Source organism: Ovis aries, chromosome 10 (assembly GCF_016772045.2).
Source record: "Ovis aries strain OAR_USU_Benz2616 breed Rambouillet chromosome 10, ARS-UI_Ramb_v3.0, whole genome shotgun sequence".
NCBI lineage: Eukaryota > Metazoa > Chordata > Mammalia > Artiodactyla > Bovidae > Ovis > Ovis aries.
This window is the reverse complement of record NC_056063.1, coordinates 78,387,650-78,412,764: the sequence shown is the minus strand read 5'-3', so window position 1 is coordinate 78,412,764 and position 25,115 is coordinate 78,387,650. Positions and strand designations below refer to the sequence as shown.

General features: G+C 41.0%; 1 protein-coding gene across 10 annotated transcripts in view; it reads right to left on the bottom strand.

Annotated features, from left to right (window-relative positions):
• Nucleotides 1–134: 134 nt before the first annotated feature.
• The window catches only part of BIVM (basic, immunoglobulin-like variable motif containing), a 35,579-nt gene continuing 10,598 nt past the window's right edge, over nt 135–25,115 (bottom strand). For 3 of the 10 annotated variants that reach the window (XM_042255044.1, XM_004012230.5, XM_060394219.1), the window contains 9 exons: nt 22,589–23,186; nt 18,780–18,906; nt 14,993–15,088; nt 14,357–14,461; nt 14,044–14,138; nt 5,586–5,718; nt 4,876–4,962; nt 3,832–3,928; nt 135–2,058 (listed from right to left, as the gene is read on the bottom strand). In XM_042255044.1, coding sequence (XP_042110978.1) covers nt 1,765–2,058; nt 3,832–3,928; nt 4,876–4,962; nt 5,586–5,718; nt 14,044–14,138; nt 14,357–14,461; nt 14,993–15,088; nt 18,780–18,906; nt 22,589–23,186 — 1,632 coding nt within the window. In that variant the 3' untranslated portion in view covers nt 135–1,764. The remainder of the gene's footprint in view (nt 2,059–3,831; nt 3,929–4,875; nt 4,963–5,585; nt 5,719–14,043; nt 14,139–14,356; nt 14,462–14,992; nt 15,089–18,779; nt 18,907–22,588; nt 23,187–25,115) is intronic. The other 7 variants (XM_060394215.1, XM_027973768.3, XM_060394214.1 and 4 more) reach the window with 4 other exon arrangements.

Below are 25,115 nucleotides of genomic sequence, written 5' to 3'. Positions count from 1 at the left end.
ACAGTCTCACTAATTATAAGTCAGATATTTCTTACGCTACTCAGGCAGAATTGACAAATTCTGTCATATACCTCTGTCTTATACTTCAAATTATAAGGCCACTCCATCCTTAAAAGTTCCAAACATTCACATGATTAAAAGTAGAAAACAAAACTTTATTGATGAAAACTTCTTAAAAGTTCCAGTATGAAGTAACAAAATCAACAACCTACAAATCTCTTTCAGTCCTTGGCCTTTCAAGCAAAATATTCTCTTCAGAAAAATGCCCACTTCATAATATCCCCATCTGTAGGCTAGGAGTATCTGAGTGGATACATGGATATAAAATTCAAAAGAGAAGGAAATGAAAATATTTGCAAAATAAAAATCTGAACCCTTTCCTTGAGGTGTATTGCAATATGGTTACCAACATATTCAGCACCTTGTAATACTCAAGTTACTGACTGGAGTCCTGGAACAGCCCCTGGAATGAAAGAACAAGAGATCCTAGTTGTTCATGAGTCACAGGTTGGTAGAAGAAGAAAAACTGGACAGAAGCTCAAATACATGAAATCCACACGTTCTGAACGATTACACACTCACTTCAAATAGCTAATAGTCTATATGGTTTTACAAAAGGAAAGAGCTCAGAGCCCGGAATATGGATAGTTGCCCTCTGAGTGATGGGCAATCCTAACACATCTTTAATGCTTTTGTTTATCAACACATGACTCCATATGGGGGGACCAGTCAAATATCAGATCTCATCTCAAAGGTTACTTTAGGTGTAGAAACTTCAGATGCCACTTGTTATTTTGTTGTTTTAGTTGCTAAGTCATGTCCGACTCTTTTCGACCCCATGGACTGTAGCCCACCAGGCTCCTCTGTCCATGGGATTTCCCAGGCAAGAATACTGGAGTGGGTTGCCATTTCCATCTCCAGGGGATCTTCCGGACTCAGGGATCAAACCCATGACTCTTGCGTTGGCAGGCGGGTTCTTTACCACTGGGCCATCAGGGAAACCCACTTGTTCATTTACTCTATTCCTAAACCAAGGTTTATTGTAGACTTAGAGAAGTCTTTCAAGACCTAAAGTTCTTGTCAATATGTAACAACAACATACCAAGAAAGTCCAGAACACCTAAGTTGATGCAGGAAGTCATCCATCTGCACCAGCAGAAAAGATCAGTGCCTGGAGTCTTTTCTCTTTTGCCTCTTTATTGAGAATCCTGAGAAAGTTAATCAGGAAAAATACGAGGCAGGCAGGTTACCGCTACAAGTAAAAAGGAATTTCTAGACTCACTAAATTATTTGAAATGAGCTTCAACCACAAGAGAAAAACTAGAAGTCAACAGCCCCAATTTTTTTTAAAGGGCAGAGAGAGAGTACCTTAAATTTTGGGCTTAGGAATAAAACTGCAACAAATATCTGGGGGTCAAGTCATGAGAAATCCCTTCATGCTTAAGTATTTCAAATCATGATGCTATTGAATGAAACTGTGTCTGATTTGTTTATATGTAATTTTATCGGACTTTGCAAAACTGTCCAGAATGTTTATATACTCTTAATTTTAAAAGGACAAAAAAAAAAAAAATCTGTGCTTATCTGTTTATATGTCTGAAATCACCCATCCTATTCATATGCAAGCTTACTTACTGGAGGAACTACAAGGTTATGTTTTGCCCCACAAGATCTGTTCCTATTTAACATAGACTTAAAATCTCGTACTGCCTTAACGCAGTCCTGCATTGACCAGCTGTGTGCCATCGTAGGGACCCAGCATGGTCAGTCATTCCCCTCGTAATCACTGTAACCATGGTAGCCACTGTTCCTTCTCTCGTGGATACTAGACATCTTTTTCCACGTCGAGTCCTGATGGAAACCAGTACTGAAAGACCGGCCCAGGCGCCCCTGCTGCTTCTTGGAGATATTGTCCTCACTCTCAGATTTGGCAATTCCCTGGGCATGTGTTGGAGGCTGTGATTCCTGTCTAATGGTTCCAAAGGGAAAGTTCCAAAGGCCAAATCTTTGCCAGCTAAGTCTCTGGAATGCTATGATGCAATGCAAATTTCCTCCAACCTGAGAAGGGGGAAAAAAAAAAAATGTTGGGTTCAGAAAACAAGAGGAAACTAGTTATAATATGTGAGTTCCAATGAATTCTGTTATTTTCCCTCCTTCATGCATGTATGGAGAAGGCAATGGCACCCCACTCCAGTACTTTTGCCTGGAAAATCCCATGGATGGAGGAGCCTGGTGGGCTGCAGTCACTGGGGTCGCACAGAATCGGACACAACTGAGCGACTTCACTTTCACTTTTCACTTTCATGCATTGGAGAAGGAAATGGCAACCCACTCCAGTGTTCTTCCCTGGAGAATCCCAGGAACCGGGGAGCCTGGTGGGCTACCGTCTATGGGGTCGTACAGAGTCGGACACGACTGAAGTGACTTAGCAGCAGCAGCAGCAGCATGCATGCATGCTCAGTTATGCTGTCTTTGCGACCCCATAGACTGTAGCCAACCAGGCTCCTCTGTCCATGGGATTTTTTTCCTGCTGTCATCTGCATCTAAATAGTATTTATCCTTTCCGACATCATCAGATCACAATACCCAGCATCTTTCCTGACCAGCTGCCTTTACAAAAATATAAATAACAATGTCCACAGGAGCCAAGACCCCTTCCCCATCCCCATATGCCTCTCTACCTCTCACACATGCTCAGCCCTCCCACATTGCCTAATCCAAACACCGAGATCATTCCTCTTCCTCTCCCTGCTATGTGTTCTTCACATGTTAGTGGGATTATAGCAATGGGCTGTCTCCTCAACCCACAGAACATACCATTCCCTGAGAACTGCCCCCAGCGGCCTTGTTGGTAAACACAGCTCTGCCCCAAGGCCACAGTTAATGCCCCAGGAGTCAGCACCTGACTCCAGCCGGGCCACAACTACAGAACTGGGCTGGAGGCAGGCCCGTCTCAGTCTAGACTGTTCTTCTGAAAGGGAGACCTAAGTTGAAAGACGATGATCTTCAGGAAGCAAACAGAAAGACAGCTGAGAACAAGACAGACTAGCTCCCTGCCCCTGATAACATTTCTGCCTGGCACCCGGCTGGGCTTCTTGCCTTTTCTTTACATTTTAATTTTTAATTAGAAGATAATTACTTTACAATATCGTGGTGGTTTCTGCCATACATCAACATGAATCAGCCACAGGTATACGTAGGTCCCCTCCCTTCTTAACGTCCCTCCCTCCTCCCACCCACGTCCCACCCCTCCAGGTTGTCACACAGCACTGGCTCTGGGGTCCCTGCATCATACAGCAAATTCCCACGAGCTGTCTACCTTACATATGGTACTGTATGTGTTTCAGTGCTATTCCCTCAAATCATCCCACCCTCCCCTTCCTCCGCTGTGTCCAAAAGTCTTTTCTTTACGTCTGTGTTTGTGGCCTTGCATGTGGAATCATCAGTACTATCTTTCTATCCTCCATATATATGTGTTAGCAGACAATATTTGTCTTTCTCTTTCTGACATACTTTATTCTGGGTAGTAGGCTCTAGGTTCATCTACTTCATTAGAACCGACTCAAATGCGTTTCTTTTTATAGCTGAGTAATATTCCATTGTGTATATGCACCATAACTTCTTTATCCATTCATCTGTCAATGGACATCTAGATTGCTTCCCTGTCCTAGCTACTGTAAATTTCCTTTTAAAGACACGTGTCCTCGGTTTTCACTTTTCTGTCTAAAATGGTCTGAACTGGGTTTCTGTTATTTACAACCGAGAGGGCTGAGTAAAATAACTGCATTTTGGCCAGTTGAGCAATACTTTCCCACACAGTGGTATTCTTACCTTCTTTGTCTTTCGATACTGCAGTCCCCTCTCTAAGTGCCGGATATCTAGATATTCTGGATTTTGAGTGTTCAGATCAGTAACAATATCTGCCCATCTATTGTTAAGGAAGAATAAAGCACAATTTTCTTTAAGTTTAAAATACTTTTAAAAAGTAATGGAACTTTTCACATGAGCAATTTGCTACAACAGTTCCATGGCAATAATTCTTCCATCAGAGGATTATTTCATCTATTAGGTTTTCATAAATCCTCTTTTAAATGACAGTTCTCTTTATCCAATTAATACCAAGGTTAAAAATGGTTACTCTCCATATGAAATAAAAATATATATCAACCTGTTAAGTGACATCCTGCGGGCTAGTGTGGAAACATTCTATATTTTCTTTTTAATTGGAGACAAGTACATTTTCAAAAGTTCTATAAGTTAGTATGCCTTCATCCACAAACAACATGATTGATGGTATAGAAAATCCAAAACAATTACAAATTGTTTTATATTGCAAATCTGTTACTAGAACTAACAACTGAATTTGATAAAGGTGTAAGATTTAAGGCCTATATAGAAAAATCCATTATATTTTTGTACACTACCAGAAAATAACTGGGAGATAAAATGTTTTAAAAGTCAGTTTACAGGAACAATATTCAATATTGTAACAACCTACAATGGGAAATAATTTGAAAAAATATATATATATAACTGAATCACTTTACTGTACACCTAAAACTCACACAACATTGTAACTCAACTATTACTTCAACTAAATCAATTTACAATAGCATCAAAAAATATACACACTTAGGAAAAAATTTCAACAAAATATATATTAAACTCTATGCTGAGAAATACCATTGCCAAGAGAAATTAAAGTTCTAATTAAGTGGCGATACAGTCTATGTTTATAAAGAGAAAACTCCACATTATTCAGATGTAATGCTCCCCAAACTAAACTATGGATCCTATGGATTCTATTCTAATTAAAATTCCAACAGGCTTTTTAGCAGAAACTGAGAAAAAGTGGAGAGGGAGGGGTTAACATACTTTTTACAGTGAATAGCAGGATGTTTTCTACTCGATTCTCCAATTAAGATCCAATATTCTACTTCCTGTGGTGTGAGGGGACCCCTGCTAGATATAAAATACATTCACAGTAAGCTTCATAAAGTCATTCACTCCCTTGAAAATATTACTTTAATTATATACTGATAAAACATACACTGAGGTTTATGCAGAAATAGCATTCATTAGCACTAGAATAGAACTGGAGTTAAGGGTTGAACAAAATTCCAGAGGCCATTAAAGAGGAAGCATAAATCAGGGTAGGGCTTGATCCCTTCTTACAAAATGTTGTTGTCTACTTGCTACGTTGTGTCTGACTCTTTTGAGACCCCATGGACTGTAGCCCACCAGATTCCTCTGTCCATCGTATGTATTCTCTAGGCAAGAATACTAGAGTGGGTTGCCACTTCCTTCTCCAGGGGATCTTCCCCACCCAGGGATGGAACCTGCCTCTCCTGCAATTCAGGCAGATTCTTTACCACGGAGCCACCAGGGAATCCTGAGAAAAGCCTAATAAACCAAACACAATTCTGCAAAAGATTAAGCTACAATGTTTAAAAGGATAGTCTTACTTGATGTAAGGAAAGCAAATCATCAAGCCTTCCAATGTCTAATAAACCAAATATTTCATAAATGCTTCCAGCAATATATTTTTCTGGTGAAGTATGCACATAAAATATAAAAATGCTTACCTATATGCTTTATTCGCCTTAACAGGGGTTGCTTCAAAGCCAATTGGACAAAAATAATGATTTTGGCAATGATAGATATAAGCTAACGATTCATCTTTCAATCCATGAGTTAACTTCGACAAGGCCCCAGATGCTACAATAAAGCAAAAACAAACCAACTAAGGGACCATAAAGCACTGTCTATGCGTCATACAATTATATAATATATATATTGTATATTATATATACAATTTTATATATACATATATATATATATATACAAGTAATTATACAAACAATTAGTTAAGGACTCAAAGGCAGAAAAGACATTACTTGGGACAAAGGGACATTGCTGGGGAAAAAGTGAATAACTATTGATAGAATTTTTTAAAAATTAATGGATTTCAATCTTACCCTTTAGACTGAAATTCAAATAAACTGAATAGCAAACTAAATAACTGAAATATGTCCTTCATTACCAAAACCTTCAAATAACACACATGCTTATCTACAAACATTAATACTTAGTATATATAGCAAGGGTCTCAACTTCTCTGATTGCACACATCTGTCACTAGAAATTTCTAAGTAAGCATGTCCATGATAAGCATGTTTGTTTATAAACTATGTATATTGACTACTAATATAAAAGATACACAAAAATAGGAATTTTTTATTAGATTAAAATGTAGACATCTAATACATTCTTCCCAGACCACAGTGATCACTCTGCAAAGCTGTCATATGCAAACATCCCAATTTGGAAACCACTGAAATATGTGGACAAATACAAACTCCAAACAATTTCCAAAGATGAAAACTTTCTCCCATTAATACACATTACAATCCTTTCTACAAAAGTCACCCAAATTAGAGGAACAGTTTTCACAAGCCAAGTGGTAAGAACACCTTTCTAGAGACTGGCTGGTGAAAAACTGCATCCTCTTACAACTGCTTCTCCTTGTGTCTTTCCGATGGCTGCGTGTATTAGTGACAAAGTAATTTCAAAAGTATTACATAAGAAACCAGTTTTTAACCACCACTCAAAACTTAAAGCCATTAACTGAAGTTTCATTAACTTGCATCTCCTGGAAGAGGCTAAATTATTCATGAACAAACAGCCCATTAAGACAGGAAATACTAAAAATGGTTGAAATAGAAGAAAATTTCCAAGTTATGGCTTCTCTGATGGACTTTCTGGCCACTGAAATAGCTGAAGCCCAAGAACAGCTGGTCAATGGCTGTAACAGAGCCAAGAAGGTGGGAGCCACCCCCAACCCCCAGAGATTCACACAATTTGTGAGTTCCATGGAGACTGTAACATTTCTGTCTTAAACTCTTTCTCCAAGGTTTCAGCTAGGAGATTTTTACTCATAGATTCACCATAGATTTTTACTTCATTATGTGCATTCCTGCATGCAAGGCAATCTTTTCTACGACAATCTCTATTTCATAATAATAACTAAGTCTTTCTGCTGTTTTGGGCTGAGTTCCCCAGACAAACTAAAAACCGACACCCGAGGACAGTTCTAAATGAATTCTAAGAACTAAAATTAAGAAGATGCTCAGTATTTCATTTCCACAGCCGAACTTGGTTGTAGATATATTCCAGAATAGTAAGCAAATGTAAATAGATTTGGACTCTTCATAAATCCACGTGTGTAAAGATTCTTACACACATAACTGGCTTAGGAAGAACTCTTGAAATCTTTGTCAGATTGTGAAAATGCCAAGTAAAAAGTTACCCCAGATAACCAAAACTAACTGTGAAAGAACTTTATTGTAACTTTTTAATGGAAATCTTTATTTCACACTTCCCTGCTTAAGTCCAATATAATCCAAAACAGCTGATTTTCTTATTGTGATTATGAATAGGAGTCACATTAATGTCTGGAATATATTCAGGGGCAAATGAGATAGGAATGAAAGTTTGCCATCATTAATATTCATACTATTTCACCTGCTACAAATACTCTTCGACAATGTCCTAGTTTTCTAGAGGACACGAGGTGGGTTTTCTTCTATGAAGTAATGATCATGCTACTCGGGTACGTCTTTTGTTATTATTTCAAAGTACATGACAACATTCTGATGGACTTAGAGTGTTGTTGTTCAGTCACTAAGTCTTATCCGACTCTTTGCGACTCCATGGACTGTAGCCCCCCAGGCTCCTCTGGCCATGAGATTTTCCAGGCAACAATAATGGAGTGGGGTGCCATTTCCTTCTCCAGGGCATCTTCCTGACCCAGGGATCAAACCCGGGTCTCCGGCATCACCAGCAGATCTTTACCATCTGAGCTACCAGGGAAGTCCTGGATCAGGGCACTACCCTTGCTCCTACTCAGCTCTGTCGCTGTAGCTGAAAGCAGCCACAAACAGAAACAGCCGTGGGCCATGTGTAAGCAGATGGATATGCCTATGTGGCAATAAAACTTTATTTATAAAATAAAGTGGGCTGTTGTTTGCTGCGTGCTCATGGGCTGTTGTTTGCTGACCTCTAATTCAGATCAGTAATTTTCAGATTTATTTTGACATGGAACACCTTCTGCAAGGAAAGTTTACATGTCAGACCAGTTCATAAAAAGGATCAAAGCTGTTACTGTGGCCCAAAAGGAGGTAGGGAATCTACGGGCTCACCCCTCTCCCCTCACCAGCCCTGAGGCACCACCATATAATTTCCAGGACTCAACTGAGCACAGAATGAAAAATCACGGAGCTTCCTATCAATGGAAGACCACACTCCTGATAAAGAAGTGGGATAGCACCTCTTTAGAAAGGTAACAGAGTGTGTGCGTGCTAAGTCACCTCATTTGTGTCCGACTCCTTGCGACCCCATTGACTGTAGCCCGCCAGGCTCCTCTGTCCATGGGATTCTCCAGGCAAGAATACTGGAGTGGGTTGCCATGCCCTCCTCCAGGGATCTTCCTGACCCAGGATTCAAACCCGTGTCTCTTACATCTCCTGCACTGGCAGGCTTTACCATCAGCACCACCTGGGAAGTCCAGAAAGGCCACAGCAATAGTTCTCAAACCTGAGCAGGAAGGGCTTGTTAAATAACAGATTGCTGATACCTACCCCCTCGGTGACTGACCCAGTAGGTCTGGAGTGGGGACCAACAATTTGCACATCTAACACGTTACCAGGTGATGCTGATATTCATCCAGGGGTCACATCTGGATAGACACTGGTCTAGGGTTAACAGGAAATTTTTATTGCACTCAGTTTAGGAAGCAAATTAATGAACAGCTACCAACTATCGGGTTAGCCAAAAAGTTCGTTCAGGCTTTTCTGTAAGCTGTATCATGACGTTTTCGGTAACAGGAAAACCTGAATTGTTCAGCCAACCCAATCTATCAAGAACCATAAGGAAACAAAAGGCAAGGAATGCACAGTACCTCAAGCTGCCCTCGTAGAGAAGATAAAAGAGGTGACTTGGATATAGGGTGGAAAAAATGCCACAAAAAAAAGGAGGGATGTAATTCAAAGGAGAAAGAGCACCTCGGGTTTAAGGAATCAAGAAGGGGGTGGCAGTCAGGACAGAACAAAATCAAGTGGCAGGATTCTGAGAACCCAGAGGAAGGAGCATGTGGAGAAAAGCACACTACTGCATGGGAGGGAGACAGTCAGGGAAGAGCATATCGTCTGGTCCAGAATGGAGGGCACGCAGAGAGGCCTCTCGTAGGGCACCCCCAGAATCTCAGGGTAAGGTCAGAAAAAGATCACCTTCTGAAATAAAACACACCACAGTCAACACACCACTTAGTACATTAAGGTGGTCATCCAAGACAGGGATGCTACATAGGAGAAGACAAACGAACTTGTTACAGATGGAAACTAAATTCAGACTGACGTGGAGTCTAAGCCAGAGGACATCAAGAATCTGAAACTTCAGCAACACAGTAGCCACTACCAAATGCAGAGCCATGATGCGGATGGTGCAGAGAAAGCAGATCAAAAATACCAAAAGGTGCCAGACCCCTGTCCCGTGAGGAGCAGTGTGTGTCCTGAGCAGCTGTCGAGGAAATGCAGGTGCCTTTGATACTGTATTTCTCACTCTCAGTTAATCTATTAGCATTCTAATATTCTGTGAGCCTGCTGAGTCAGAGTCTATTCTATAAGAACAGAACTCCAGAGAACTCTAAAAGAACTTATCAAAATGTGTTTTTACACCTTCAAAGACAAGAACTGGATTTTGTAATCTAGCAACACTGTATCATCCTGCAAGGTTCTTAAGACCCTCGAATCTTCTAAATTCAACTGGTTCATGCAGGACAGCATTGAAAGACCAATCTGCTCTCGCCTGGAATGGTGCGAAGGACTTGACGCTTTCAGCAAGTTACACAGCATCCCCAAAGTAGGAAAGGATATATTAGTGACACACACGGAAAAGATTTATTTGATCTTGTGTCTAATATGAACTGGAGAAAACCAGAAGATGAGGAAAACAGAATACAAATGCCCAGTCCACTCAAGATGCATAAGACACTGTAGTTAACTGGTAGTTATGTCGGGATAGGGCAAAGATATCCACTAGAAGAATCAAAACTAAATACAGGAATGTTAGTGTAACTTTCAAGCTAGCTGTTAAAAACAAATGAATCTAGATGTTCCTGGCACAAAAGCTGGTAACTAAGGGAACCAACAGTTTGACACTTTAATAAGTAACAATAATAGGAAGTGAATAATATTAAGTGAACCAATAGTTTGACATTAATGTTGACAACTCCTGGCACAAAATTTTGTGAGTCATGTTTAAATACAGCTCTTAAAAAATGCTTCAACTCATATTCACAGTCAAATCTGTTAATTTTTGTTAAAATCCGTGGATTTTGCTTTTATTCCATGAGTGAGGGCTTCCCAGGTGGATCCATAGGAAAGAATCTGCCTTCCAATTCAAGAGACACAGGTTCAATCCCCAGGTCCGGAAGCTCCCCTGGAGATGGAAATGGCAACCCACTCCAGTATTCTTGCCTGAGAAATCCCACGGACAGTGAAACCTGGCAGGCCACAGTCCACAAGAGTTAGACATGACCGAGCATGCACAAGCTCGGTTCACATTTCCTGAAGGCCCACAGGAAATGAGCAAGTCAGCCAAAAAAGAGGGAGTTCCAAAATCGAAGAAGTGTAGTCACCAGGAAATGTAAAGCCTGTTGAAGAAAACAGGCCTGGAGCCCTTAAAAATAATCTAAGCATGGGACTCCTCTGGTTGCTCAGTGGTTAGGACTCCGAGCTGGCACTGCAGGGAGTGTGGGCTCAGTCTCTGGCTGGGGAACTGGGATCCCACATGCTATGCCACAGGGCACCCCACACACAAAAAAATCTAACCAAAAGATACATTTCAAATTGTTTTTTTAAATGCACACTAACAACTGGCCACTGTTTTCACTACGGAATATCCCAGAGACAAACGAGAAAAGCCTGTCTCTGCAACTCTGTCGTTTACAATGAGATGGAACAGGAACGGCTTCTGCTCAACACAGGTTGACACTCTCCACTCAGAATACAATCAGAAGTCCCAAGGGTCACGTGGGTAAGGTCAGAGGGCATCATACTTAGAATCAAAGGGCTACTGAGGGAAGTCCCTATGACCGAGGAGCAGGGCAGACACACATTAAAAAGATACAACATCATATGAGGCTGCACGTCCCAAATGCCAAACAACAGACAAAAATGACCAGTATTACAGAAATTAAGAGGAATCTGAGTGTCAGACATAAGGCAGGGCTTGCTAAGGACCACTGAGGCTTGAAGAGGAAGATGGATCAGTTATTCTTCAGGAAAACACACGTAGAAAAAGAGACAGTGAGGAGTCAAGTCTTATAACAGGGAAAGTGAAAACAAGAACAAAATTAGAAACATACAGCATTGAAATTTATTTGAAGAAATTATAGAAACAATTCCTCTCCTCCCATCAAAAAGAAAAGAGGAGGGATGGAGAGAAGAGCCTATTCCTCGAAGGAAAAACACTGATGTGTGTTGCAAAGTCTACCCTCTCTCAGCTTTCCATCGCCTGATCAATTAGAGAGCCTGTGTTGACAGCCACCGTGGAAACCGAAAAAATTATTAACATCATTTAAGGCTCCCCTTTCCATGGAGAAAGGAAAGGAAAGTGAAGTCGCTCAGTCGTGTCTGACTCTTTCGCGACCCCATGGACTGTAGCCTACCAGGCTCCTCTGTCCATGAAATTTTCCAGGCAAGAGTACTGGAGTGGGTTGACATGTCCTCCTCCAGGGCATCTTCCCAACCCAGGGATCAAACCCGGGTCTCCCACATGGCAGGCAGATGCTTTACCATCTGAGCCTGACCAGGGAGGCTCCATGGAGAAAGGCCCCCTGCAACTGAACAGAGCTATAATTCAGTCAATAAGAATAAAATTAACATTGATTGAGTCCTTACTCTGTCAAGCAAGGAGCTAAGTGTATTACAAATACGTCTCCTTTTATCTTCACAGTGACCCCAAGGTCCACACTGGCTCAGTAAGATAACAGTCTACACTGGCTCAGTGAGTGAGAGTTTAAGTGCCTCGTTCAGATCACAGAACCAGGATGTGCAGAAACCACTATTCGGACTCCAAGTCTGCCTGCCTCACAAGCAGCTGGATATGCCTGCGAAAAGGCAACAGAAATACACCCTGTTTATTTACCATTACCTTGAGCTTGGTAAACCAGGTACCCTCTCTGCTGACAAAACCTCTGCTTGAGCAGACTTCAATTTGATTTCGGATGCACGCAGCAGTAAGCGGCAGCTGGCAGCAAGCAGCAGCAAGTGCTAGCTGGAAGCAGGGGCTTAGGTTCTCAGACCTGGACTCCTAACCGCCATGCCACAGGAGCCAGCAGTTAGAGCTAAGGTTCCTAGCCTTGCCTGCCTAGTCAGGAACAAATTCAGGCAAGGAGGCAGAAGATAAAGAGTAAAGTAAAAAGTTTATTGAAAAGAAAAGTACATGCGGAAAGGCACATGGGCGAACTCAGAGAGACAGTGGTGCCTTTGGGAAGTTTAAATCCTTTAGAAAGAGGCAGTTTTCTGGATCTAGATCTTCCCTCAGGCCAGTCACCTTGCTTTGTCCCCCCTGGTTAATATGTCTTAGGACCATCCCCTGGGATGTGCACGCACACCCTAGCCAAGATAGATCTCGAAGTGAAGGCTTCTGGGAGGAACACGACTCATTATGGCCTGGAATTATCTTCTGACTTTTGACTCCAAGGAGCCTTTCTGAGCATAGGTAGTGTCTCCCTTATCAGACAGGGCTTTTTCCTTTCTTTGTCCTGGCCATAATTATGCCCTTGAGGTAAGAGCAAAGACTGGCTATTTATCCCGTTTCTTGTTGGTTGTAAATTCCTCAACAGGAGCCCAGCTCTCTCTGATGTCAAGAAATCCAAAGAGGAGGCTGGCTGACTGTAAATTCCCCAACTTGGAGTCCACCTGTATCCTACCTCAAGTAAGGCATCACTGAGCCTTCTTCTCAGCTAGGCTTGGATCTTGGGCTTCTGTGTCCATCCCGGCTGAATCCAGTTTTAGCAAAAATTCTGCCAAAGTCAGTTGAGAGAGAATCCCCCACCCGGATACCAGATCAAGGTCCTTATCCTTCACTCTTAAAGCCCAACCGTTAGACTGCCTGAGATGAGACCTGTTAGACTGGCTCAGCAAGGACCCTTGATGTCTCTTCTTAATAACCTTCCATCCATGGAACCCTCGCTTTGAGAGTTGGTTTGTTGTTTCAGGTTGAGCCCGATTGCTCCCCCATGACCCAGTTCCCCATTACGACAGTCTTCAATAGTCTTCCTTACCCTTTTGACAAGTGTCGGAAGAACATTTTCTTTAACACTGTGTTGTAGGTTTCTGATCGTAAATTCAAAAGGCGATTGTGAAATTTTAAAAATGGAAATGTTCAAATAATGCAAATTATTTAACTAGCACATAACTAACACAATCCTTAAGATCAACTGCATTATTCTCTGTAACAACCAAGACCCTTTTATAACAGAACTGCGTCACTTTCACAGTTCGCTGTCCTGTTGTTATGTATTTTTATGCCGCTCTAACAACAAATATTCTAAAATCCTTGCATTCCCTTTCAGGAAGAGGAACTGCAAATTCCATGCTGCTTCCTGAAAGGATTTTAGTAGCAGCAAGCTCTCTCTCTCTCTCTCTTTCTCACACACACACACTCCATGGGCCCAAAAAACACACCGTGCTAAAACAGTGTTTATGACATGCCATAAAGTTTTAAAAGTTCTACACTCAAAGAGGAAAAGAACTAAAAAATATTAAACTGTATATTGAAAAGTACTCTATATATTACTATCAATATTATCTATTATGATTTTCTCTTAGATAGAATGATAGACTGTATTTAGAGTTTACAGCATGTCCCATGAATCAAAACCAATCTTTGAGATGAATCCTAAAGCATATACCTCTGTGTGTGTGTGTGTGTGTGTGTGTGTATGGGTGTGTGTAAATCTTCTATATATTTACTTACCAGTTTCTCCAGCTGTTTTATTCTTCCCATGAGGCTTATATAGAACATATGAGCAGCCTTTTACATGGAAGTGGTCGTTAATTTGTCTAAACCACCTGAAAAATAACAAGAAGACTCACTCATAGCAACAATTCCATGACAAAGAAAGTGCTATTCTAATTTCAGTAAAATTCGGGCAGAGCCCAAGTCTGGCATATCTATCAGAAGTTGGGTTCAAACAGTCAGATACATGGTTTACTATCAATGTACACCTACAGAGTTATTATTTTGCAGAACTAGAAATAAGGTCTTCCTCTAAGCTCGGGCTTCATACCTCATAAGTGTTGTATTTCCAGTGAAGGGGCCGAACCTAATATCTTCAAATGGAGGCTGAAAGCCCAAAATATGTAAAGCTTCTTCTTGAGTGATGGCTGGAAGACTACAAAAGAAATACGGCCTTTCATTTGACAATTTCCATCAGACGCAAATGCAGCCTGTCTCAATGTCACTATGTCTGTCTCATTTGCAAACAGTTTTACTAACATTTAAAATTTTTATCTTATCAGAAACAATGCATGCATATATTTTTAGCTAAAAGGTTTCAAACAAAATATGGCAGTTTCCCCCCAATTTCTAAAAAATCTGGTCTTAAAAATCTTCCATTATAGGGACTTCCCTGGCAGTCCAGTGGTTAAGAATCCACCTGCAATGCAGGGGATGTGGGTTCAATCCCTGGTCAGGGAACTAAGATCCCACATTCTGCAGGACGACTAAGTCTGTGCATCGCAACTAAGACCTGATGCAGTCAATCAATAAATACATTTTTAAAAAGAATATTAAAAAAATCTTTCATTATTCCATATTTCAAAATCTTCAAAATTATTATTCCATATTTCAAAATCTTTGGTTTGCTTTTGCAACACCAAAGAACTCCTGAATTTGGAGTTTAGAGATAGCTTATCAAACTTACTTTCCAGCTCCCATTGTGCTATATAAGAAGTTCCAACAAGAAACTAACGAGGAGATGCCACAAGAAGTCTTATATTGTGGTCGGCTTATGCAGTACCTGAAAAAATAAAAGACTGTCTCCTTCACTTGAATAAACACAAAATACGCATATAAAAACAGAACACTCATGGCAACTGAGCATGTTAGCATAACGAAAACTTTGATCATTCAAACCAATGTGAAATATTTATTCATTTATTTTCATATTTGTTAAACACATTATAAATACATAACTGGCTCAAATGGTCAAGAACACACCGGGCAGTGCAGCAGCTCAGGAGATGCACGTTCAGTCCCTGGGTCGGGAAGATCTCCTGGCAGAGGAAATGGTAACCCACTCTAGTATCCTTGCCTGGAAAATCGCATGGACAGAGAGGCCTGAAGAGCTTTAGTCCACAGGGTTGCAAAGAGTGGGACATGACTGAGCATGCGTGCATTGTAAATGCATAACAATAAATCATGCTTTTTAAGAATGATGGCTAAGTATGACTGCTGCTGCTGCTGCTGCTGCTGCTGCTAAGTCGCTTCAGTCGTCTCCGACTCTGTGCGACCCCATAGACAGCACCAGGCTTCCTCGCCCCTGGGATTCTCAAAGTAAGAACACTGGAGTGGGTTGCCATTTCCTTCTCCAATGCATGAAAGTGAAAAGTGAAAGTGAAGTCACTCAGTCAGTCCAACTCTTAGTGACCCCCCGGACTGTAGCTCACCAGGCTCCTCCGTCCACGGGATTTTCCAGGCAAGAGTACTGGAGTGGGCTGTCATTGCCTTCTCTGAAGTATGACTAGTTCAAGTGAATGCTACCCAAATCAATGGAAAAAAATTACAAATATATAAATTTAGATGCCAGCTCCTAAAATTTCATTGCAAACTCCTAGTTGAGCTACATGAATGACTATTAGCAACTTCAGCTATAGGAATTCTATATATTCTCTGGATATTACTCCCCTATCAGATACATGATCTGCAAACATTTCTCCCCACCTTGTAGGCTGCCTTTTCACTTTGTTGATTGTTTCCTTTGGTGCGCAGCAATGTTTAAGTTTGATGTAGTCCCATTTGTCTATTTTTGCTTTTGCTACCTGTCCTTTTCATGTCATACTCCAGAAATCACTGCCATCCAATGTCATGAAGATTGTCCCCTATGTTCTAGGATCTTATAGCTTTAGGTCTTACATTTAGGTCTTTAATCAATTTTGAGTTAATTTTTGTGTATGATGTGAAGTAAGGGTCCAGTTTCATTCTTTTGCACATGGATATCACAGCACTCTTTTCCAAAGAGACCATCCTTTCCTCATCTTGTGGTCTCGACACCCTTGCAAAAGATTATTTGCCTGTTTGTGTGAATGGTTATTTCTAAGCTCAATTCTGTTCCATTGGTCTATGTCTGTCTTTATGCCGGTACCACACCATCTTGGTTATTGTAGCTCTGTAATATGTTTTGAAATCAGGAAGTGTGTGGCCTGTGTTGCCCTCCTGTAAGCACCACCTTTCCTGTAAATCCCTAGAGGCAGTGTCCTCAGCTAGCATACAGGGGGTAAGATAATCAGGTAAAGATCAGTGCAGTGTCTTCTCCTGAAACCCTTCCTGCATTTCTGTAGTGCTGTCCTGGATCTCCTCAAAGAACTCAGATTCTTCCCCTCTCACTCCACGGCTCATACCCCTAGATTTAACCAGAGTCACCAAATGGTTGGGGGACGTCACCTGAAATGTAGAGCAACCTGCATTGTTCGAGGCCAGCAGTAGTCTATGAGGTCTCAGTATCTCCTCTCTGTTAATACAGAATGTATGGGATCTGATGAGTATGTATTAGAGCCGATGGTTTGGAGATGTTGCTATTTCTTTGTTTCGGGGAAGATAGAGGATTTCCTGTTTTTCATTTTGTTGTTATTGTTTTCATGGTTTTGAGGGAAGGAGAGGAGTAAAAAGACCTTATTCCGTCATGGTTCAATCTGCCTCCTCCATCTTACACACTTCTTCACAAATCCTTAGGATCAAGCTTAGGGACTGTTAAGATTTTTCATACATCTTCATCAGTCCAAACTTGTTTACCAGTCTTGTTCATGACCACCTTAAAACTTTTACATTCTGTGGGTCTTTCCATTCCATCTCTAACCTTGTATCATTCTCCAGGAAATACACTTGTCATCCAGGTAATTTTTCCCCTTAGGTTATTTCTCACATCTATCTTTCCTCATCCAAGTCTTTATGGACTTACATGTTACACTACTGAGAATAATTAATCATATATGTGGTTATAACAAATCCTAAGTCAAAGGGATTCAGAACAAAATGCATAAAACCTCATTCCAAAGAAACTAAAATTAATGTTTTTTATCTGCATCGCTTCCCCAATACAGTCTACCAGTTTATCTGTGTAAAATATGCTTTTGTTAAAAAGCATCAGTGGATTATCTCTACCCTGGAAAAAAGTTCTAAATCCTTAACCTGACATCCAAGAAACAGACTTTGAAAGGTGTTATAAAGAAAGAACAAGGACTCTGAAGTCCAGTTCTCTTCAGTTTCAACGCAAGATCTACGTATTTGCCATGTGATGTTGGGTAAGTTTCTTAGCTGCTCTGAACCTCCCTCCAGACAGATCGGTCTACTCTTCATTACCAACCTGCCAGACACTTTCCTACCATCCATTCAAAGACCTTTAGACCCTCTGCCCCCTCGTTTTCCTTTCTTAAGCCCCAGCTTCTCAGTGAAGTGCTTCAGTGATCATTACCTCCTCTCAAGTTGGTTCTTTATTCCCACCCACCATCTGACCAAGTTCCTGAGATTTTTTACATTTTTCTCTCTTCTCAACTAGATTGGAAAATAAAGTCCTGTTTTCTGCCTCTTTGTACTCAGCCCACAGCAAAGCGTCCAATATTTATAAAGTAAGAGAAAGAATCTAATATTTCTAAAACGTCACACAAAAGAATTTTTAAAAACCTCAAATCACAGATTAGTAGTACCTAAAAACTATCATGACTTAAACAGCCTTTTCTTTAGAATAGGGACTCTATGTTAAGGCTACCAAATAGCCCGAGCTGCTAAGTGGAAGATCTTCTCATTAAAGGAATGCCAGTTAGTAAAGGCAGAAGAAATGAGAGAATTTTGAAAAATCACCATTTTATAACAGGATTCAGGAAGGGGTCATCAGTGGGTTTGGTTAAAACCACTAGATGAAAAGCTGATGGCTGTCTAGATGTGAGCTCGAAGCCACTGTCAGCAGTGTGACGACCTGAGAGCTGCAGAGGGAAGAAAGGGGCCTAACAGTGTGGCTGAGGCTGTGGCCTCCTTATTCCAGGGACCACTCTTGGAAGCTCTAATCCCGAATGACCAGACTCCACATACTTTCTGATGGGATGCAGCATGAAGGCCACAAGGTCACCAAGACAGCATTCTCGCCCCCAAGTATTCAACCAGAATCTAATCATGTCTTTACATCTAACTTCCAGGTTACAAGGACCGCTCAGTGTGTGCTCAGTAGCTCAGTCATGTCCAACTCTTTAGGACCCCATGAACTGGAGCCCTCCAGGCTCCTCTGTCCATGGTATTTTCCAGGGAGGAATACTGGAGTCGGTTACCATTTCCTTCTCCAGGGGATCTTCCTGATGCACACCTCCTACACTGGCGCGTGGATTCTTTACCACTTTACCAGGGAAGCCCAAAAATGAGATACTAAGGAAATATTTGTTAACTTCATTAGGTATGACAGTGGTACTGTGGTTAGGTAAAAAAGGTCAATTTTTAGCGATTACCATCGTCTGAGGTCTAATACTTTCCGCTGCTTAATATCTTCAAGAGGAGAATACTGAGGCCACTCCCTTTGATGTTTTCCTTTCTTATCTGATGTTTTTTTCTTGGAAACTTGCTTCTTTCCATTGCCTGGAACACAAGAGTATAAAAATGAGGTAAGATGAAGTAAGCTCTCTAAACAATACAATTAATTATGTAACAAATATCAAAGTAGCTAGGTCTAAAAATGCTATTCACAAACATATTCAAAACTGTATGTATCTTCAAGAATGCCCTCTGCCTTAAAGAAAGGGATAGAGAATAAAAATACATTTAAACAACCATGAATGTCATTTCCTATCAGGTTCTTATATTTTAATCCCTGAACTACTCACTTAGCTAGCAAAAGAATCAATCACAAAATGCTTAGCCACATTTAGAAAATCAAATTTCCTTTCTAAAAAACAATAAAACCACACTAACGTTACTCTGCTGAGAAAGTAAAAGCAGCAGATCCAATAATCTGATGATGTGATGTTTAAAAATAGCTCCAGGCCTACAGAGACCACAAAATGAATTAAGAATGATACATACAAGTACATTATTAAAATGCAACTTTAGCACCGGGAGCCAGAATGGAAAACAAAGTCTCCTTTCTGTGCAAGTAGGTATATATGTGTGCACAGACAGACACACAGACACCACACACATTCTCTAAAAGACACAAAAGGCAACACAGTGGTTATCTATGGGGGGGAGGGAAAATTGGGAACCTCACCAAGGGGAAACAAAAGGGAATTTTTATACTCTTTGATTTCTATACTTTTTTATTTCCATTCAGTGGATCACCCAGTCCAAAAATAATATAAATTAAAATATTATTCATTAACATCCAAGCCTCATTTCACTAAAACACCATGAACATTTCACACAGCTATGTGCACTTTATATCTTTATTTTTATTTTCGATCTCACTGCATGTGGGATCTCAGTTCCCCGACCAGGTATCCAACCTGCGCCCTTGGCATTGGAAGGGCAAAGTCTTAACCTCTGGATCACCAGGGAAGTCCTAGCTAGGTGCACTTTAAAATCTCTCACACGTATTACATTTTAAACAAAATCAATCTGCTATAAAAATTAAATAGAAGCTAATATTTCATTTTCATGAGTCAGTCATAAATTAGACAATATAGATTATAGAGATACATGTTTAGAAAACAAACGTGGAAGAAGATACATTTTCTTCACTCAAGATGCTCTACAATGAAACCATCTGGCACCCAAAACCAGCTGGAACCATAAAGACCTACTGTATAGCACAGGGAACTATACTCAATAATTTGTAATAACTTGTAAGGGGAAAGAATCTGAAAAATATATATGTATATGTACAACCCTACCACTGAGCTGTACATGTGAAACAGCATGACACTGTAAATCAACTATACTTTAATAAAAAAATTTAAAAAGACTGAGGTCATATGTCCTCTGTCCACAATGGAACTAAATTAGACATTGGTACCTAGAAAAACCCTAAATATATGGAAATAACATAGCACACTTCTAAATAAGGTATTTATCGAAGAAGAAATTATAAGGGAAATTGGAAAATACTTCAAACTAAATGACAGTTGAAAATAAAGTGTATTAAAATCTATGGTCTTCAGCAAAAACAGCACTCAAAGTGAAAGTGTTAGTTGCTCAGTGGTGTCTGACTCTTTGTGACCCCAGAGACTGTAGCCCGCCAGGCCCCTCTGTCCATGGGATTCTCCAGGCAAGATACTGGAGTGATATGCAACTTCTTCCCCCAGAGGATCTTCCAGACCCAGTAATCGAACCTGGGTCTTCCACATTGCAAGCAGATTCTTTTCCATCAGAGCCACCAGGGAAACCCCAAAACAGTACTTGGTGAGCAATTTTAGAGCATTTAATACTTAAGACAGAAAAGTCTTGCATCAAGAGGATAGAAAATAAAGAACAAAATAAACCCAAAATAAGAGGAACAAAATAGTAAAGAGCATAAATCGGTGAAACAAAAACAGACAATTCAGAAAATTAGTAAAGCTAAAAGCTGGTTATTTGAAAAGACAAAGTTGATACACCCACCACTAGGGAAAAAAAAAAAAGGACATAAACTACCAGCATCGGGGATGAAAAAGGAGTTATCACTAACGACCCCACAGGTGTTAGAGGGATAAAAGGAACTGTTAGGAACAGCTTTATGTCAACACCTTGACAATGTGGATGAAATGCACAGACTAAACTGACAGAATCTATGGGAATTAAGACAACTCCATAACTGTATTTAGAGACTGTTATTACCCCTCTGAAAACCGCTCAGAAAACAGGATGAGAGGACACTTCCCAATGGCACTAGTGGCAAAGAATCTGCCTGCCAGTGCAGGAGACATGAGATGCAGGTGTGATCCCTGGGTCAGGAAGGTCTCCTGGAGGAGGGCACGGCAACCCACTCCAGTATTCTTGCCTGGAGAATCCCATGGACAGAGGAGCCTGGCAGGCTACAAGTCCATAAGGTCACAAAGAGACCGACGCAAACCGAAGTGACTTAGCCCATACAGCACACACAAGACAGCCCTACCATCGTATTTAGAGAGTGCCATCAGCCCTCTGAAAACCCCTCAGAAAACAGGAAGAAAGAACACTTCCCAACACATCTTAGGAGACCTGAACAGATACTACCAAAAAAATATGATGGATCAATCACCCACAAATAGAGACACAAAGTGAAATTCTGATGACTCCCCAAGAATTACAAATTTACAAAATATTCTGTGAAACAAGTTGATTTTGTCAATGAACGAGCAGATGGACAGAGATTTTACAAAATGATCCGAAAAGCCAAGAAATAATACGAACCTGACTTCTGCCTCTTTCTAGCTGTGCAAATGTATCCCAAAATTTATCCCCTCTATGCCTCCATTCCTTCACCTATAAAATGAAGACAACAGGACCTACCTCACAAAATTACAGTCTTACTGTGCGTTCCAAAGAAAGACATGAAGGGCATTAGTACGTGCTCCAGAACTACCACGTTGCGATAGTAAAGACTGCACTGCACCCCCTTACATTGTGCTGTGGGCAACCTACTCGGTGGCACCTGGAGACCCTGCTGAGTGTTCAAAACTTTTTAACAACAGAAAAGTCAGACTGTTATATAGTAACAAAGAAAACTAGATGCTTAACTGGGAAATATGAATTCACATCGCTGCAAAACAGAAATACTATGTTATTCTAGACACCTCATTACCCACTTCTAAACTACTGCGTACTTAGCTGTAATACTTCCGTTTAACAGCACTCAGATTTGGCCCAAGCTCTCAAAACACAAGGGTTAAGTTTGAAATGTGCCATTTCCAATGGCAACACATTAATCAACTAAGTGTCTTACACCCAACGTTATTATTTAAAACTATAATGAAATACCGACTCGATGGACATGAGTTTGAGCAAGCTCCGAGTTGGTGATGGACAGGGAAGCCTGGCATGCTGCAGTCCACATGGCTGCAAAAAGCTGGATACGACTGAGCAACTGACCTGAAGTGATAATGAAAAACAACACAGTGGAAGTGTTAATCACTCAGTTGTGTCCATCTTTTTGTGACTCCACAGACTGTAGCCCTCCAGGCTCCTCTGTCCATGGGGATTCTCCAGGCAAGAATACTGGAGTGGGTTGCCATTCCATTCTCCAGAGGATCTTCCAGAACTGGGTCTCCTGTATTGCAAGAAAATGTGCCTAATTGCAAGTTTAAACAAGTGATATTGCTTGTTTTCTCCTTATTTTCACTTGAAAACTTCCAGGCTCCTTCCTCACCTGATTTGTGTTTCAAATTGGTGGTCACTCCATCAAATTCAGATTTATCAATTTCCCACGCGAGAGGTAGCTTGCCCAGGCTGTTGGATAAGTTCTCCAAGCTGTTTTCTTCGTTGTAGATGATGTCCGACGTACTGGCTGAGATGCCAATGTACCTTGAGGAATTATTTGCCGCAGATAAAGAGGTACTATCGGAGAGGCAAGAACGAGCTGGATTTGGAGTTTTATAGATTGAGGTGGCCTGGTTGAGAAAGGCATAGTCTGAACAGATGGCGTAAATCTTCTCCCGAGTGTGGGTCACTGGACAGCTCCACGGATAATGACCATCCCCTCTGGGACCCAGGGGTTCTCCAGAGGCGCGGGTGCAGAAAGATTGAACGGCACCTTGCAGGCTCTCTTCGGGAGACCTTCTCTCGGATTTGTGCTCACCATTTCCAGAATCATCTGCCCCTTCTGCTTCTGCAACGTTAGGCATTGAACGCAACTGTGAAAGTTCTGTTGTGAGGAAGAGGGTGCCACACTTTCTATTTCTTGAGAAACAGCTGTGACAATCGTTTACAGCATTCTGCAAAAACGTGAGAGCTGCAAAAATGGGCTCCTAAGGAAAGAGGGAGGAGACAGAAATATCAACAACCCACTAGACACTGCAAAATGCAAACATATATTCTAAGTGTTTCACAGGCCTTCATTCGATAAATATTTATTTCACAACTACTGTACACTTCAGTTGTGATCACTGACCATCTGTCTGGTTAAAAATTATTGTTAAATGATGCTTTGGGATAATAAAGGATGAGATGGTTGGATAGTATCACTGATTCAGTGGACATGAACTTAGGAAAGCTCTAGGAGATAGTAAGGGACAGGGAGGCCTGGCAGGTTGCAGTCCATGGGGTCACAAAGAGTCGGAGATGACTTAGCGACTGAACAACAAATAGGATAATAAAAAGACCAATGACTCCATTTAAAGATGGGCAAAATATCTGCACAGTCATTTCTCCAAAGATGATGTAGCAACGATCAATAAGCACATAAAAAGATGTGCATCGCTAGCCTTCGTGGAAATGCAGATCAAAACCACAGTGAGATACCACCTCATATTGATCCAAGCGGCTTGAATCGAAAAGACAGATAATCATAAGGATCAAGAAGGAAGTGGAGAAACTGGAACCCTCATACAATGCTGGTGGAAATGCAAAATGCTCCAGTGACTTTGGAAAACAGCTCCCTAAACGTTATACATGAAGTTAGCATATGATCCAGCAATTTCACTCCTCAGAATATATCTAAGAGAACTGGAGACGTCTGTCCACACAAATGTCCAGAGCAGTACTACTCATAATAGCTGAAAAAAAAAAAAAAAAGGAAACTACTCAATTCTATCCAAACGATGAAATACTATTTCACAATAAGAAGAAACGAAATACTGATCCATGTTACAGCATGGGTGAACCCTGAAAGCATTATGCTAAGTAAAAGAAGCCAGTAACAAAGGACCAGAGAGAGTGCAACTCCTTTTACATGAAATGATCAGATTGGGAAAAGCTACACTAACAGAAATTAGATGAGGGATTACCTAAGGGCTTGTGAGGGGAAAGGACATTGGCAGTGATGGGGTTTCTTCCTGGAGGAATGAAAATAGTCCCTGATTGTGATGATGAACGCACAACTTTGTGAATGTAGTAAGAGCCGCTGAACTGGACACTTTAAATACGTGCAAGGGGCTCCTCCTCATTAGGGAAGACGCCCATGCCCCTTTCTCTCTGGGCGTGTATCTCTGTCTTGTTTCTGTCTTAAATAAACAAACTGTTTCTCTGTGTGTTCTCCCAAAATAAGCAATAAAGAAATAAATATAAATAGATAGATATAAATAAGTAAGTGAATTGTATGGTATATAAGCTTCCCTGGTGGCTCAGTGGTAAAGAATCTGCCTGCAAGGCAGGAGCCGTAGAAGACTGGGGTCAGGAAGATCCCCTGGAGGAGGGCATGGCAACCTATTTCAGTGTTCTTGCCTGGAGAATCCCATGGACAGAGGAGCCTGGCGGGCTACAGTCCATAGGGTCACAAAGAGTCAGACATGACTGAAGCAACTTAGCATGCACACACACATGGTGTATATATATCTCAAAACTCTGCAGGCATCACCACAATGAATCATAGCCCATAGTAACTAACTTCTGATCAGTCTCAGGAAAAACTGAGTTTCAGGCGCACACCTAGCCTTTGGGGAAGAAAACAAAGTTTAATAACAACCGAGGGTTATCTAAGGAAGTTGAAGATTTAAACAAAAGGAAGACCTTGGTGAATCAAACCATTCCAGGTGATATGGGAGATCCCTTGAAGCAAGTGCCCAAGCAGAGTAAGCCCACCTCCCAAGGGACCACTTCATAGATAAAACCCACCCTGGGTCACCAGCTGGAATGTGACCAGTTATTGTCTCTGCCCCTTCACTTACGTGAAAAACTAGAAATGAGAATAGTTTTCCCAGATTACAGGAAAATGATTATGTAAAACCCATCCTCAAATA